General features: G+C 46.7%; 1 protein-coding gene across 1 annotated transcript in view; it reads right to left on the reverse strand.

Annotated features, from left to right (window-relative positions):
• Window positions 1-8,366: 8,366 nt before the first annotated feature.
• The window catches only part of Ercc6l2 (ERCC excision repair 6 like 2), an 85,564-nt gene continuing 75,778 nt past the window's right edge, over window positions 8,367-18,152 (reverse strand). Inside the window, exons 18-19 of the mRNA XM_051194135.1 lie at window positions 14,432-14,613; window positions 8,367-10,078 (exon numbers count right to left, since the gene is read on the reverse strand). Coding sequence (XP_051050092.1) covers window positions 9,145-10,078; window positions 14,432-14,613 — 1,116 coding nt within the window. The 3' untranslated portion in view covers window positions 8,367-9,144. The remainder of the gene's footprint in view (window positions 10,079-14,431; window positions 14,614-18,152) is intronic.

Below are 18,152 nucleotides of genomic sequence, written 5' to 3' on the forward strand. Positions count from 1 at the left end.
CCCCGGACATTGGTGTTTTTGATGCTCTGTCAACATCCACACTCAGACCAGAAGAAGGCTTTGCCTGTTCCAAGCCTGACCTGTATGTGGACGGCTTTTCCATTCCCACTGGATCTTGACATGCTGTATCATGTCAACAATACACAATGACTCAGGGCTTCACCCGCCCTTTACGTTCACTCGAGGCTTCCTAGGCGCCCCACACTGGTGTAGGGTGTGTGTGGCGACCGTGGCATGGTTAAAGGCATATGGTATGTGTGTATATACCCAGTGTGTGGTATATGTACTTAGTGTATGGTGTGTGTCCGTGGCAGGTGATTTGCACACTTGGTATGTGGTGTGTATAACCTGGTGTGTTATATGTATACTTATTTGGTGTGTGCTGTACCTGGTGTGTGATGTGCTCATGTAGTGTTTGTACCTGGTGTATGATGTGTTTACCTGATACACGGTGCATGCACCTGGTGTGTGGCGTGTATGGCAGGTACGGTAAAGGAAGGAACACAGCATGTGTACACGTAGTGTATGGTGCATGTTGTGTGTGCTAACAGCAAACGAAAACACACCTGCAGGGTATCAAGGAGTGAGTTGAGGCTGAGCAGTAGCTCCTCGCTTGCTGGTGGTGGACTTGTCCCTGTGTGCAGAGGACACCCAGAACAGCTGGCCCACAGGCCGGCCTTCCCTCTGCCCATTCTCCTGCCGCAGTCTCCGGTGCCCGTTAACGAGGCTTCACCTTGTGTTCTTCCTCTTGCAGTTGGCATTCAACCCGGAGTTGCTCCCGGGCGGGGGCTCTGCCAACTGGGCCCGAGCTGTTGGCTGAGCAGGTGGCAGGAAGGAACTTGCTTCACACAGTTGTTGCTATTCCCCTGGAGCAACTCCACTCTACTACAGGTGGCTTCTGATGTTCTAGTTTGTTTGCTGAACTCCAGAAGCTGCTGTTACAACAAACCAGCACAAACTGCCCGGATTGCTGTGCCCTATGCCTGGTTCCAGGACCAGAGAGACCCTGTGGTCACTTCCAATAGCTTTGAGTGGCTGCTCGTTGGCCATGGTGGCTGTTACCACAGAGCGCTGTCTCTGGATCCCCTTGCTGTGTTATGTTCTCATGCTCTCTCTGTTGAGGCCTGCCTTCTCCACTGGTCGTAGCTAGGGTTTCTATTGCTGTGAAGAGACACCATGACCACAGCCACTCTTACAAAGGAAAGCGTTCAATCGGGTGGCTTACAGTATCAGAGGTTCAGGCCATTATAATCATTGTGGGATACGGCAGCGTGCAGGCAGACATGGCGCTGGATAAGAAGCTGAGCGTCCTACATCTTGTAGGCAAACAGGAAGTGCTCTGTGTCACACTGAGCAAAGCTGGAGCAAAGGAGACCTCAAAGCCCGCCCCCACAGTGACACACACTTCCTCCAACAAGGCCACACCTTCTAATAGTGTCACTCCCTTTGGGGGACATTTTCTTTAAAACCACCTCTTTCTCTCAAGACAGGGTCTTACTATGTAGCTCTGGTTGGCCTGGAACTGGCTATGTAGATCAGGGTGGCCGTGAACTCACAGAGATACCTGCCTGCTTCTGCCTCCCAAGTGCTGGTAGAATTTTTTTTTTTTTTTTTTTACTACCACACCAGGCCCCTCCCACTAGACTCTTAACCACAGGATCGTCTCCTCTCAGGGGGACTCCTGAAAGTTGTCCTCTGAGTTACAACTGCAGTAAGACTTTTTAAAAGGTTGTTCTTTTACTGAGTTTTACTGATAGAAATACCAATGCAAACAAAACCTCAACGCTGATGAATTATGTACTTACTGAAGAATCAAGTCATCCTAATAAAATCTAAAGTGGTGGAATTTGTCCCCAGGCATGCTCTGCCTGACTTGTAATCGTACAGATGAACGGGCAGAGGCGATGTTGGGTAACCATCAAATCTGGGTAATCGGTGTTTGTTTCCCACTCAAACACGCTGCGATAAGGCGGATTAACCTAGAGGATGCTAGGCTAAAATAAGCCAGGCACGGAAGTCCAGACACCACGTGCTCCTGCTCTCTGAAAAGCTGATCTCCAGTTGAGAGTATGGTGATTATAAGGGGGACAGGGGGACAGTGGGTGTGACGTTAAAGTTAGGCACAGAGACGGCTCATCGGTTGAGAAAACTGCGTTTGCAAGAGGACCTGGGCTCAGTTCCCAGCACCCGCATGACAATCATCTGTAACTCCAGCCCCAGGGGATCTGATGCCTCCCCTGGTTTCTCCAGGGACTAAGCACACATGTGGTGCACACGCAGACATGCATCAAGCACTCATACACATAAAACAGAAATGAATAACTCTTCCAAGAAGGTTAGACAGAAGGAATTAAGGCAAGAGAGCAGGTTGGAGAGTGAGGTTCGGAGGCTTACTACACAGTAACTGCAAAGGGAAAAAGAAAGTCGTCAGAGTTGAAGGCTGGAAGCTCTTCCTTCCCTCAGCCGCTAGCCACCGCCAAAACGGAAGCGCACACACCCCAGCTGCACTTTTAAGATGATAGTCAGACACGTGCTGAATGGAGTCTGTGTGTAGAAAGAACTACAAGCTACAGAGAGAGCGTGCACAGAAAAGCCTATGCTGTGCAAAAGAGTCAGAACGGTTGGCCTGTACACAGCAGGCCCCCAGCTGCCAGACTCCTACTCTGGCTTTGGGACGTGCCTTTTTGTAAAGTCTCTTGCTTTGCTTGACAGTGTCCCTGCTCTAGGATCAAGAACATGGAACCCCTGACGATCGCTACCCACTGAGCCCTGATACCTATTGATATCAACGTTAGTTCTGGCGATTAGCTGGACAGTAGGGTGACTAAGGGTTGATAAAGTACTTGCATAGCTTGCACAAAGCTCTGGATTTGTGGCCCAGCATCCCACACATTTGTTGTGTTTATCAGTTCAAGGCCATGCTTGCGCTTCACGAGATCCCGTCTAAACCGCACAGCTACAAAAGAAGATTTGAAATGTTTTAGCACAAAGAAATGAAGCCAGCCTTTGTGGGGTGGGGTGGGGAGGGCAACAGGGCTGGAGAGTGCCGAGGACCTCAGGCCTGCTGGCCTTCACTCTATCAAGCTCCACCTGAAGCTAAATTACACCGGACTTTCAATCTGTGGCGCCTGCAATGGGTTAATTCTTTCAGAAATAATAGATTTCTGTTGGGAGGGTGGAATGTGCTTTGATCTAAATACACTGTATTCATGTGTGAAATTATCAAAGAATAAAAATTTTAAAGGGGGGGGGGAAATCAAGAGGATAAATTTCTCTAGGAAGCCTCAATAAAGAGAGATCTGCAGGGGACAGCGGTGGAACTTGGGTCTGGTAGGGGTCAAATTCAAGGGCACTTAGCCGTGAAAGTCCAAGGACTGACTAGCTTCCTGAGAAGAGTCACTGGTGAGAAAAATGGATACAACCAAATTAATATATATATATATATATATATATATATATATATATATATATATATATATGGTGCTCAGATTTGGTAATCTGGTCAAGGACAGAAGCTTCTCTCCCTGAGTTAAGGAAGGAGGAGGAGGTGCTGACCCGATGATGAAGATATCTGCTCCAGACCTCCAGACACACTGAGCATGAGGCACCCCAGATCAGCCAAGGGACTAAGGTGAGCCTGGGATCAAGCCATTTCCCACAGGCACTCGCGAACATGAGATATCAGGACAGGACCCTATAGAACGCTAGATTACAGACCTTACCGCAACTCTCTCTTTCCCAGGCACACAGCCCCCTTTCCCGGGACAGAGTTGTAAGCAGACATCCAGTAACCTTGCAGCTCTCAAAGCTAAGTTCTCCCTTTTCCCATCAAACCACAGGCCTGTCGTTCCTCCCAGTATTGCCCACATCCAAGGCAGCCTTGAGTTATGGCTAGATGATGTATGATAAAGCTCGAGGGGGACCCTGAGTGGGGAACCTTGGTGGATTCCATGGCAGGCAAGGGCGTCCCCAGGCGGAGGGGCAGACAGAGCTTAAGTGGGAAGTTTTATTAGAAAGGGAAGGGAGGAGAAGGAAAGAGAAAAGAGGTAACGAGACACAGAGAGGACAGAAGAGAAGAGGGAGACAGGAAAAGTCCTGTCTGCCCCAGGGGAACAGCAGGAAAGAGGATGGGGGGGGGGGATAAGTGGGCAGGAGGGGTCCTTTGCATCTGCTTGCAGACTGTGTAGTCATGGAACCCTGGGCTGACCAGGGCGCTGCCTGAGTGCATTCCGCCAGGAGACAGGGGCAGGCTGGTTGCTGGGCAAGTAGAAAGGCGAACAGTGCCAGGGGTGGGGCGAGGCTCAACGCCCCATTCTGAAACAGCACCGTGTTTTTTGGCATGTATCGGAGGTTTACCACAGAAAGCACTGAGAACATAGTTGACGGGAAAGCAAGCGAATAACCTTGTGGCCCTTTCCTGAGAGAGCCCCACTGATTAGCTGGACATGGTTATAAGGAGTCGGGCACTATGCTGACCCGCCCTTGTCACCTGGCAGAATGCATTCAGGGAGCGCCCTGGTCAGCCCAGGGTTCCATGAGTTCATAGTCTGCACACAAGTGCAAAGGACCCCTTTACAAATCAGACCCTCTTATGCTCTCTTTCCTGCTGTTCCCCTGGGGCAGACAGGACTTTTATTGTCTCCCTCTCCTCTCCTCTCCTCTTTTCCCCTCCCCTCCCCTCTCCTCCCCCTCTCTCTTGGGACAAGGGTCCCCTCCAGCTTTATCCTAACAATCCAATAACCTCTAATGACTTGAAGGCCAAGAGTTCAAGGTCATTCTCACTTAGTGAGTTTGAGGCCAACCTGGGATACATGAGATCCTCTCATTAAAAACTACGAATGGTGAGGAAGGTCAGGGTGACATAGCCCTTGCCCCCTTAAGGAAACTAAGTCTTTGTCCTATTATGGATCTATACAGGAAAAAGAATTAAAATTTCAGAAAGCTGCTAATAGTCACATATGCAAGCCCAGGTGTGGTGATGTTTATGATTTATTAAAGCTTGCCTGAGGATTCAGACAAGCAAAGCCAGCCTCAAGCTATAGAGATCAGGCAGTGGTGATGCACACCTTTAATCCCAGCAAAACTAGGAGGTGGTGGTGCACGCCTTTAATCCTAGGACTCAGGATTAAGAGACAGATGGATCTCTGTGAGCGCAAGGCCACCCAGATCTACACACAACTGATCCAGGTCTAAAGAGAGACAGCTCACACAAAGATGATCTCAGCACCTGGAATCACACGCCTTTAATCCCAGCACTAAGGGGATAAAAGACAGAAGCAGGGTCTTCAGTACTCAGTGTCAGGATTCATTCTGCAGCCACATTGAGGATAGGAAGATATTGCAATCTCAGAATTCTCCAGCCATGCTGAGGAGAAGTTACAATCTGAGGTTTGGTGGAGCCAGGATCTCCTCTCAATCTGAGGTAGAGTGAGAGCTAGTGTTGGCTGATTTGCTTTTCTGATCTTCAGCTTGAACCCTAATATCAGTCTCTGGGTCTTTTTTATTTTTCGTGTTACACCCAAGCATGAAGTATCACATGCAATAGGTAGGTGCACAGAAGTAGACACATTCAGCTAGCAAATCAAGGTCTCCTCACTGTTACCCCAGAGTCTTTGCTCCAGGACATAGGGGAGGGGTGAGGGACAGGCTGAGTATAGAATCCTTGTTAACTCCTAGGCAGAAAAACAGGGTCAGGAACCCAGTAATATCATTTTTTGGGGGGGAGGGTGTGTGTGTGTGTGTGTGTGTGTGTGTGTGTGTGTGTGTGTGTGTGGGTAAGGCTGGAAAGGCCACTGTTGATTGTAGATTTGTCACTCACAATTTACACAGGCCCACCCCTCCCAGAACACTGGAACATAGGGCTCCTGTGCAAGCAAAGGGCATGGCCAGAGACTGGCAGACAGAGATACAAGAGCACAGGGATATCGAGGGATCTGAAGAGCTTGTGTTGGAAGGAAGGTCTAGGTCTGTCTTGTGTCTGCTGGACACTGCCAATCAAGAACAATGTAATGGCGTGGGGGGGAGGGGCGTGCACTCCAGGGCTGGAGTGGTGGTGGTGGTTCTAGCCTGACTTCACCTGCCTGACCCACCCAGTGACCAGACCCAGAGTCCGTCTGTTCCCGGGGGCATAGCTCCCTGTTGCAGCTCCTTCCACTCAGGATGGTGGCGCTTCCAGGAGAACCTCAGGTAGGGGAGAAACATAGTTGGAGCAGCTGTTGCCGATGCAGAATGCAGGGCTGTGTGGTTTCCGTGCCTCAGTTTCTTCCTCAATGAAACAGGTAACACCTGCCCAGGAGAGCTGCTGGGCAGATTAAACGTGCAAATCGCTTGAGATGTTAAACACACAACACAGTAAATACTCAATAAATGTGAACTGATGTAGTTATTCCTCAGCCGAATCCCTTTAACCCCCCCTAACAGAGGAAATGAGAGGTTTACTACAGCCGAGGTCCCTGTGTTTCAACAGGCTTTGGGGATGTGGTGTGGAAAATGGATTAGAGAGGGAGGAGGCTGAGGCCTGGGAACCCAGGGAGAAGTCTGCAGGCATCCAGATGGGAGGTGGAGGGACGGAAACTCGAGGTTCTTGGCAGTGGGATTCAGGAAATATTTCAGAGACATTCTCTCCAGGACGTGATAACAGGTTGGGAATGGAGGCTTGGCAGAAGGCGCTGGCTTTGAGGGGAGCATGAGGGTGGGAGGGCAGGGAAGGCACCGGCAGGGCTTGTCCTAGGGGGTGTGTGGCCCAGGACTGGAGGCCCAGCCAGCGCAGGGCGTGCACAGGCTGGGGAGTGCTTCTGGACGTGGGGGGTCGCTTCCCGGGGCATCTGGCCGGGGAATCTAGGTGGAGCAGCCAAGGTGCTAAGTCTGATTTCCTCCTGGGCGAGCCTGCCGAGTGTTTGCGGGGCGTGCCTGGCCGAGTCCCCAGTGCGCTTACTAACGCTGCGCCTGGAATGGGCCAGCTCCATCCTGCCAGCTTCCTTCCCACTTTTTCCTCGCTCTGCAGCTCTGACTAGGTGCTTGCAGAGAGGGGGCGCCTCTGCCCGGCGACTCCCCCAAGACTCAACGCACCGTACCGGGACCAGTTGAGGGATTTAGACAGCGGAAACCAGCGCCTCCGGCCTCCAGGGGGCGGGACCTCTCTGCCTGAGGTCCACTCATCCAGCCCGCTGCACCGAGCTGCGACCCGCGGGGGTCCCCACCTGCTCCCGCCTCATGGCTGCCCACATCTCCATTGGACCCTCCACCCGTACTAGGTGACTATCCCCACCCTCCTGCCAGGATACTATGGGGACCCCACAGGATCGCAGACGTGCAGCGTCCCCCGCTTTGAAGCTCCGGCTCTTCAAACTCCCTGCACCTCCAAAGCTGGACCATCCACGGCTTCCCTCTGAGGGATGCGAGATGCTGGCCCAGCTTGTGGTTGGTGGTAGATAACGCGCCCCCCTCTGGCTTGAGCTCTGGAGTTTTCCATCGTTGCCTCCAGAGCCTAATTCTTTTAGCATTTCTTCTCTTTTAGGGCAGTTTCTTTCCTGACACGCCCGCGTGTGTTGTGTGTCTGTGTAGACCGCCGCTCGGGCTTTGTGGGCCCCCTTTGCGGAAGTTACTAGCTGCCGGAAGTACACAGAAGTATTCATTTGGGGTCCACAGGGTGTGCAGTTTGCCCGAAGGGTGGGGCCAGGCTCCTTGGCTGTCGTCCAGAAAAGGAAAAGGCCAGGAGTTGCGCCTTGCCCAGCCTGGGAAGGTCAGCCACTTTCTGAGTCGCAGGACACCGGGCGACCTGGGTGTCCACCAAATATCCACGATGTTAAACTGTTAACGGTTCTCAGTCTGACTAATGCAAACCCTGCTCCTCTATTAAAAGGCCCCCTCCCCTCTCCCTGGGGAGTGGAGTGGGGCTAGAGGCCACCAGGGACTAGAGAAGCCTTTGGGAGCTTGCTTCTTCTGTCGGGAGTGCAGCCTTCACTGGGGACTGGTTTCTGCCCGCCCCCACCCCAGCCAAGTATGAATGGCCATGGGCATGGAATACGGATTCAAGTTACCTCAAATACCGTGTTCCAACACTGTAACAGGTTCATGAGGCTCCTATGATAACAGACCGAGGTAGGAAGAGAATTTTTAAAATCCTCCAGAGTGTGTGTGTGTGTGTGTGTGTGTGTGAATCTGGAGAGCCTGCTGCTTTCTTCACCAGCCCTGCAAGCTTAGCCGAGTGGACAGGTTCAATGCGCCGGTCACAATGCCAGGGGCTATACAGATGTGATGCTTTACAGACTGCAACCTGAGGCTGTCGCCTACACAGTCAAGCACCTATCACAGGCCACAGCAGCTGAGAAAATGCCACTAAGTAAATAAATCCAACAACCAGCACATTTCAGAGTGTGTAAACCACATATATTAAATTCAATGAAAGAGGATTCAATTAAAATCAAACGGTCTATTCATTTCCTTCCACTTAAGAAATACTGTTAAAATACAAATCTTTATATTTACTAAGTCAAAGTAGTGTGAAAGGTTAAGGCTTTGGTACTCTGGCCAAGGGTAACAATCACATTACTTTAGCATCACAAAACGTATAGGCGACTCCGGGCGGTTATAAAGTCACCATTTTAACATAATATCATATAGTCATTCCTAATTACAAGTTTTATCTAAAATAATTCATCACTGTAGAACGCAATTCCAAGGGAGAAGGAAAGCAGTAACTTCCCGATGCCAGTGAACAGTGCAGCGTCTGTCACTTGATTTGGGACATTCTGGAAGGTTATGCTAATCTGGCGCAATCCTGTACCTTTCCTATGAGGAGTGGGCAAACACAGCGCAAGTCACTCATGAGAGGCCACGGAATCATACATGTAACAGGGGCTTATAATATGACATAATCACTTGTGTTAAAGGATTGAATGGGGCAGGACACATAGCTGAGCTAGCTGAGTGCTTGCTCATGTAGAGGAGGGCTTGACCTCCAGGACTGTAAAATTGGGCATTAATGACTAAAATATATATTAAGGAGAGAAAACCCATGATGACATGCTAAAATAACACTAAAGCAATAATTTAATAAGCAAGTTTGCAAACAACTGCTCAAGATGTTACGTACATAAGCGGGGCTGGCAGCTCACCGAGATACTAACTTAATGGCGCCACGCTCTACTCTCTCTCAGTACTGGCCATGCTTTCATCAGCATCCGAGTTAAACGTTTTCCACAGAAACTTCTCATTTGCTTTCCACAGGGAAGCCTCCGGCTCGCCCTTCCTTTTGGAGGCTGTGGAGCGGGGCGCTTTTGTGCACAGAGTCTCTATCACAGTCAAGTCAGTGAGTTTGCTGAGGCTGTCGTCGTTCTGCTCACTCAAGATGTCCCAGAAATCTTTTGGTCTCTGCTTTGCTTTTGCCACGGGTCCTGAAAGAACGTCCCTTGATCGCTGTGTGAGGCCTTCCCCACGGCTTTTAAAGAGGTCATTAAGAATAGAGGTGTCACCAAGCAAGCCTTCCCCAGGAGTGCGCTCTGACACTGGGCTTTCCTCTCCTTGTGGTCTGTCTCTTGAAGTGCATACTCCTGTGAGGTTCCGCTGGTGTCCCAGCGGACTTTCTACCTCTGTGTTTGGGGTTTCAGACTTGCTGTTTGGACAGAAGAATGTCACGGTGTTCTCGGGTGTGTGGTCGTTTCTCTCTCCGTCAATCTCCTGAGTAAAGCTGACAGAGGGTTTTGTAATTTTTGTCTCTTTTCCGTGGGAACCATGATTCTGAAATCTGATTGACTTTCCTTTACATAGTTTTTGGTTGTAAACTTGAGACATTTTGTTGGTGGAATCACTGCATGACAAAGTATTATCACTTGAGGGCCTTCCTTTCAAAAGAGATTCTTTTTCTTTTTCTTTATTCTTGCCCCTATCTTCTTCCTTGTGGACAGATCTGATCACCTCTGAAGCAGAATTCACAAAGAACTCCTTTACCTCTGGGTGCTGAAGGCTGTAGAAGTCCCTGAGCATTCTCTGTCGCTCTTCAGATGTGCTGCTGGTTACTTGTCTAGCAAACTCCTGCACCGATAACTTGTAGTAAGAGGCCATCTCTTCAAACTGCTTTCTAAAAATTGGGTAGATGAAGCCAATAGTTATTATTTTTTATTACATTTACATTTTGTTTTTAAAGACTACGCAGGAAGCTGTTGAGATGGCTCAGCATGTACATGTTTGGACCTTCATTCAACTGGAACCCATGTAAGGGTGGAGAGAGCCAAGTCCAGAAAGTTGTCCTGTGGCCTCTCCAGTCTCTGTGGCACAGGCGCCTGCACTCACGCACTGCAATGCAGTTAAGAACTTTTAACGTGCTCGTTAGCAGTGACAGGAAACATAAAAAAGGCAAAGCAATGCCCCTTGTCCCTTTGGAACATCAGCTTAATTCCACCCTAAGAGAATGTGCCTCTTCCCTTCTGCTACCAGAAATGGCCTTTTAGCTTATTAAATCATCAGCTTTTTAGGTGACTGATTTATATACTATTACGTAGTTCCTGGGAATTATGAGAGCCCAGCAGGCTACTCCTCCAGCCAGTCAATTTATGACTGACATGAGAATCATTATTTATATGATCTATATTTGTGAGAATCTATATTGCATTCAAGCCCCATAGAATAATATTGTTAAAGAATGGCTTTGATAAATAGAAAATACTGAAAAAATAAAGAAAAAAATTTCCCTTTTCCCCCTCTTTCACAGTATAGAATTTCACATGGCTTTTTGTTGAGCTTGAAGAAAAGTGCAGTTTTTGTTCCCCAATTGACTCAGTTTTAGTGCAGACAGCTCATCGTGGAAGCCAGACACTATTTGACTGAGCACGGATGGTGATGCATATCTGTAAGCCCAGCACTCAAGAGACAAGAGGATGATGGGAAGTCTGAGGCAGTATAGGCTACACAGGGTGACTGTCTGAAAACCAAAGAAAATAAACAAACAAAAAAGAAAGACACTAACGAACGCATCTATTAGTACACACACTATTAGTCCACACACAAATGGGCCTTCTGAAACCCTGGTAAAGTGGAGGTAGAAAAATTATTTAGGTTCCCTGAGCCACAGACTGCTGCTTTCCACAGGAAAAGGTCTGAAGTCTGAATTGTACCTATTCCCTAAACTACACCAAAGTACAATGTGACAGCATCAGCAAAAGGAGTAAAGTAAGGTCCCGGGTAGGACATGAATCCCATAGGATTAATGTCTTCATAAGGCAAGAGATTAGGGAAATAGCACAAGGGTAGTTTCAAAAGTTTTGAGCCAGGCTTGGTAGCATATGCTTGTGATCCCAACACTCTGGATGTGGAGGCAGGAGCATTGAGTTCTTGATCATCTTTAGCTCAGCTATGTGGTAAGTGTGGGGCCAGTCTGGGCATCATGAAACCCTGCCTTATCCCGTTCCCCACTAAGAAGTAGACAGCAGGTTGCTTTGCTGATGCTGTGTTTGGGCTCTACATTGGGAGAGCTCCGTATGTATAAATTTGTCTTCAGTTAGAAACCAAACATGCCCTGCAGCACACGTTAAAGTCCGCACTGAGCTGTATTTCACATCACACAACAGTTCTGCTAGCTTTTACAGAGCCCTGTTGTGTGCTAAGTGAACACAGACATAACGTGCACTGTAGAGATTGTACAATAGCAAAAAAGAGCCAGTCCCGTGCTTCATGAATGAAGCTCAGTAGCTAAGGGAGTCAAAGAAAAACAGTCAAGGCAGAGTCTCATGGTGAAAGGGTGAGCTCAGCTCTACTGCCGTTCCCAGTGGGTACCCAGGTGCTTGCTGGTAGGCAAGGAGGACAGGACAGGGGAGGTTCTTTGCTGTCACCTCTCCTGTAGGTAAGGATGAGCCAGAGACCCTTCAAGCCAGTCCTCAGAGGACCTTGAACACGGCAGAACAGATGGAAATGCACAAGTGGCCAGCAACCACGGGGTCTGCATGGCTAGGTGAGAAAGTGGAAGTTTTCTCCTACGTACCACATTCTTAGGGTAAAACAGTTTTTTTTTTTTTTTTTTTTTTTTTTTTTTTTTAAATATATGTAAGTAGAAGCATTAAATACTACTGTTCTTTGTGGTTTCCTGCTCATTTGTTTCTGCCTCCCAGGCCAGGTGACAGTCTCTTGTGGTTGCAGTGGTGGCCTAAGATGAGTGCCATGGCTTCTGGGGCTGACTAGAGTCTTGTCTCATGTTTCAAATTCAGAAATTATACACCTGATCAACAGCCATACCTACCTACAACAGTGTATTTCACCCCACAAGTAAAAACTCCCCAATTTCTGTCCTGCAAGTGGCCAATATTCTCCTCCTCCTCTTCTTCTTCTTGAGATAGGGTTTCTCTGCGGCTTTGGACCCTGTCCTGGAACTAGTTCTTGTAGACCAGGCTGGTCTCAAGCTCACAGAGATTTACCTGCCTCTGCCTCCCAAGTGCTGGGATTAAAGGTGTGCACCACCACTGCCCGGCATAAATGGCCAATGTTCTTGTTGGAACACAAGCATGTTCTTAAACGGTTCCACTTTCGTGTCAAATGAAATAATTGGATATTATTATTTTGCCTATTTCTCATCTCCAAATCCACTTCCATGACCTAATAAATGTTTCTGCATATTTACAGAGGTTTAGTGATCAAGAAGGTTTTAAGTGATGTCTTTTATTTATCCAAGACTTGGCAACGTCTCAGCAGATGCTGCAGTGACTTTCTCCGCTGTGCTGAGACGATGTATGGTCTCACCTGTGACCTTGGGGCAGGCCCCCCTGGGAAGGGTGCTGCCTCAACACCATTTAACCAAGGAACCTTTGAGTGAATTATGCCCATGGCTGCATGGAATTATTATTTTTTTTTTTGCTTTCCTACTCATTTTCCTGATTCTGGGACTTCAATAATATTTTCTCTAAGAATTAAAGAAAATGCAAGGCCTAATTAGGAACATAAGTTAACCACTAGAGTAGCTCTAGGAAAAGAGAAAAGGAAAAACCAAATTAGGAATGCATTAGCATGTCTATCAGAAGTTATGAGGGCTAAGTCCAAAGCATTTCTCCTCTTGGGAAGGAGCTGGACCACATCTGCCATGAGCATGGCACTGCCTTTGCTTTCTGAGGGCTAGACATGCTGAAAGAAAGCCCAAGAAGTCCATCACGTGGCCGCTACAAGAGGATACTGCCTTGACTCTGGCTGACTACGACGGCACCAGGAAGGGGTGGGGTGGGTGACCAGGCAGGTCGTGGTATTCTAATATTACCCTTTACCCCTTTATCCAGCACAAGACATTTCCTCTCTGGGCTGGGTAAACAATGAGAGGAAGCAAGAAGATGTTGTGGAATGTTAATTCGTGTTACATTTGTTTATGCTGTGGAACATTTGTTTAATGATGCATGCTTTTATGTTGCATTTGTTTAACTCTGTAAAGCTGTGTTACTTTGCCTGTCTAAAAGACTTGATTGGTCTAATTAGGACCCGAACAGCTAATAGCAGGACAGGAGAAAGGATAGGAGGGGCTGGCAGGCAGAGAAAATAAAAGAGGAGGAGGAATCTGGGAGGAGCAAGAGAAAGGAGGACTCCAGGGGTCAGCCACCCAGGCAGCCATGGAGCAAGAGGGAAAGTAAGACATACAGAAGCAAGCAAAGAATAAAAGCCCAGAGGCAAAAGATAGATAGGATAATTTAAGTTAGGAAAATCTGGCTAGAAACAAGCTAAGGCCAGGCATTCATAAGTAATGTCTCCATGTGGGCTTTATTTGGGGGCTGGGTGGCGGGCCCCCAAAAGACAAAAAAGAGTAAAAAACAACCAACTACAAGAACACACACTGTTATAGGGACCAAGACCCAAGTTTCTATAATGACTGGGGAAATCGAGTCAGCCTTCTAGAAGAGTAGCTGAACACAGTGAAAAAGTGTGCCCTGTAGAATCACCGTTGTAAGCCTGCCAGGAAAGACAAGGTGGCCTCACGCCAGCTCTATGGTTACGGTGGGGCTTGCTTGTTCCTTTACTGGCAGCTCAGACACCAACTCTAAGCAGAGGCCATGTGGGCCAGGCTTATGGGCCCATCTCACCACCTCTCCATCTCGATGCCATTCTTGGTAACATTAATACCTGTGTGTGGATTTCCCACGGAGCTCCTGGTTTACTCATTTCTTCACCTGACCCTGGAGATGGCCTTATTTCCATGTTACTCCAACCCAGATCTCTGTAATCCCAGAACATGTAAGTTAAGGGATGAGATTCCCTAACACCAGCCTGAACTATATACAGCAAATTTCATGCCAGTCTGAGCTACTTAGTGAGATCTGTCTCAAAATCATTTGTGTTTTTTACATAGAAAAGTTCTGATTTTCCGAAATTAGGATGTGAAGTATGGTTATACATTATATATTTTATCGTGAAGTTGTTCTTCTTCTGAGAATTGGCCTGAAGTCTGGAGTTACCACAGACAACATACCTGCGGATTCCTTTTGGAGTTTCTCCAATGATGAAAGTAGTTTGGTTAGTGCGGCAGGCATATTTCTTTTTCTGGCTTACAGGGTGGGACACACACAGAGGAGAGGATATGCTTCCATCACTTGGTGGCTGACCTTTCTTTGTAAGTGTCACTGACTGTGTATTCACCTTATTTTTGTATGTCTGTAAAAAAGGAAGTAAAAACTAAGCCTGAAAAAAAACAGTTTCAGATCAGTAAGACAAAGAACATCACACTTTCCCCCAGATACTCTTTAAAGTAAAGCACATCACATTAGTCAACTAAGCAACTATTGGAGGACCTTAGCCTAGACCTCTAAAAGGGCAGATTACGGAAAAAATGTGGTATTGTCTACTGTCGAGGCTGTGGATGTACTTACTGATACACATGCTGATAGCTACTATCCTAAGGATAATAATCAATGATTAAATGAATGAAGGTTCAAAATTGGCCTGCCTAGGCAAGGTGTGGTTGTACATACCTGTTAATTTCAGTAATTTGGACGTAGACCTAGGAGGATCAGGCATTCAAGGCCATTCTGAAGAACACAAGGACTACCAGGCCAACCTGAGCTAATGAGACCCAATCTCACGAAATAAAACAGGACTAGCAATCACTCAGTAGGAAGAGAAGCTTGTGTACAGGCCTTACCCACAAAGAGGTGGGGGAAACCAACACCACAGAGTTGTGCCCAATGTACATATTCAGTTAAAACACATACAGGTGCCCCGTAGATAACATTTAATTTGTATTTTTTGTAAAAGTTATGATACAATTTTTGTTTAATTTTATACAAGCACATAAATTAGAAAAATGAACCACTATGCAACAAAAAGGGAAACTGATTTTATAAGACCTCTGTTAGGCTGAAGAATATTCAGCATTTTAAAAATATTATCAGCCGGGCAGTGATGGCACATGCCTTTAATTCTAGCACTCAGAAGGCAGATGCAGGAGTATCTCTGTGAGTTCAAGGCCAGCCTGGTTTACAGAGGGAGTTCCAGGATAGCCAGGGCTACACAGAGAAACCCTGTCTCAAAAAACAAATAAAATCAAGCTACACACACACACACACACACACACACACACACACACACACACACACAGACACACACACACACGAGACAGAGAGAGTCTCTGCAGTTTATAAGTTATAAATAAAACCAAACTTATTTTACAATAAGTAAAATAAGTTTGTTTAGTGTGAACTGACCTAAAATACTGGGTTAGGAAAAAAATATTTTATGCTTCTAATCTCAATGGCAAGTGTAGCCAGGTAGAAAGTTCTATTCCATTCCAAAAATGAACGTAACAGAACAAATCCACAATAACAAAAACATATTTGAGTTCATAAGTAAGAAAATTAAACTTTCTCAGTTCCAAAACCAAAGATACGACACAGAAATGAGTGGGAGCCCAGCAGGCCACAGGTCAGTATCTAGGACACGGCCTGCAGGGCCTGCATAGAGCCGCGGGATGGAACTGACAATTCCCTGAAATTAACAAACAAACAGGCGGAAGACAGTTTCATTGGCACAATGCGTATTGCACATGCGTGGAGATGTGTATTTGGGGCTGGCTAGATGGCTTAGTGGGCAGAGGCTTGCTGCAAAGCCTGACAACCTAAGTTTGATTCCCAGAAACGACACGTGGAGGAGAGAACCAGCTTCTGAAAATGGCCCTCTGAGTACTGCAGCACTAGCACATAGGCACGTATGTGCACTGACGAGAGTTTTCACACGTCTACTAATAATAAAAGTCTGAGTTTAACCTCAGAACTCTCAGGACTGAGTGCAGCAGTGCACGCTCGTGATCCTGATGTCCCAAGGAAGGCAAGACACATCTGTGCACACACACACACACACACACACACACACACACACACCTGCACACTGGAGACACATGGAGCAGCAGCAGCAGCAGGTGCAGATGCAGCTCAGTAGTAAAAAGCTTGTGCAAAACATGCATCGCCTTAGTTCCATACCCAGCACTCCCCTCCACACAAGAAGGACAGCCGATTTACAAAATAAAGACAGACAAGCCTAAACTGGTATACAGAACAAAAGTGGGAGCTACCTTCTTACTCTAGACAGAGAGAACCACTAGAGACGAAACAAAGGCTAGCTGGTGACAGTTGGAGAATCTGATTTTATACATCCTGTTGGTATGAAGATCTATGCTGAAAATCAACATTAAAAAATTGGCCAAGAACCAGTAAAAATAAGAGTCCAATGAAGTGCAAATGCCAAAACAGCACAGGAAGGCTTCCGTAATCAAAAGAAGGCATGTGATTCAGTGGAGAAAAGAATTCAGAAAGTCAAAGAACACTAAAACCCCACCACTGTTAAGCCACAGGTGAAGCCAGGGTATCAGGCAATCTAAAGGGTACTTTAAATTACCTTATCAGGAAAGAAAACAAAAACAAAAATAAAACCAAAACAAACAAACAAAAACAAAACAAAAAAAAAAAAAAAAAAAAAAAGAAAGAAAAGAAGAAATAGAAGAAGGAGGAGAAGGAGGAGGAGGAGAAGAAGAAGGAAAAACCAAGCAAGGCATTGTCTAAGCACACTTGAAACAGGGCCAAATACAAACTTTCAGAAATAAATTTAAAATAAAGTAGAAACCATATATGGGTTAGATCTACAATGATAGTTGGTAAACTAGGATAATAAAAACTTCAAACTAAAAAGGAAAGAGTATCTTTCCTGGGAACAATGAAAATATACGTTTTCCTTTAGATTACAGATAAGGAAATGCGTTGAAAACTCCTGGAGCGAGAGATGGTAGGAGAGAAATGGCAAAGGTAAGACGCCTAACTAGTGCCAGCAGAACAAAGCAGGGTAACGTCTTCAGCATGCACACAAGGCGATGCTATCTATAATCACACGCCAGTCAAACTACAGCTTGACAACTGCTCAAGCCAGGCGAGCAGGGCATGCCTGTACTCCCAGCTACTTGAGAGGCTGAAGCAGGACTGTCTGGTCAAGGTCTGTCTGGACAACATAAAGAGAGCTGATCTCAAAAACATAGAAAGGAAATTTCAAATATAAAAAGTCTACTAGAATTTATTGGCTATACACTGTTGATAATAGTGCAACATTTTTTCTTTGATGGTATGCTGGCTAGTTTTATGCCAACTTGATACAAGTTAGTTAGTGGAGAGGAGGGAACCTCAATTGAGAAAAATGCCTCAGTAAGATCAGGCTACAGGGCAAGTCTATAAGGCATTTTCTCAATTAGTGATTGATGTGGGAGGGCCCATTGTGGGGTGGGACCACCCCTGGGCATGGGTTGTGGGTTCTACAATAAAGTAGGCTGAGCAAGCCATGGGAAGCAAGACAATAAGCAGCACCCTCCATGGCTTCTGCATCAGCTTCTGCTTCCTGGTCCCTGCCCTGTTTGAGTTCCTGTCCTTGTTTTCTTCAATGATAGACTACAATGTGGAAGTATGGGCCAAATAAACCCTTTCCTCCCGACCTGCTTTTTGGTCATGATGCTTCATTGCAGCAATGGAAATCCTAAGCCAGATGAGAATCAAATGTTCACAAGACAAGTAGAAAGTACATTTTGATTCCACGGATATTCTAAGTACCTATTATGTTCCTATTACTATGCATCTGAGATACAAACACACTCAGGTACACATTGAAGAGTAACTCCCAGGGATATAAGAGGTAAGACCATTTAAAAACTACGCACATTT

Source organism: Phodopus roborovskii, unplaced genomic scaffold, assembly GCF_943737965.1.
Source record: "Phodopus roborovskii unplaced genomic scaffold, PHOROB, whole genome shotgun sequence".
Lineage (NCBI taxonomy): Eukaryota > Metazoa > Chordata > Mammalia > Rodentia > Cricetidae > Phodopus > Phodopus roborovskii.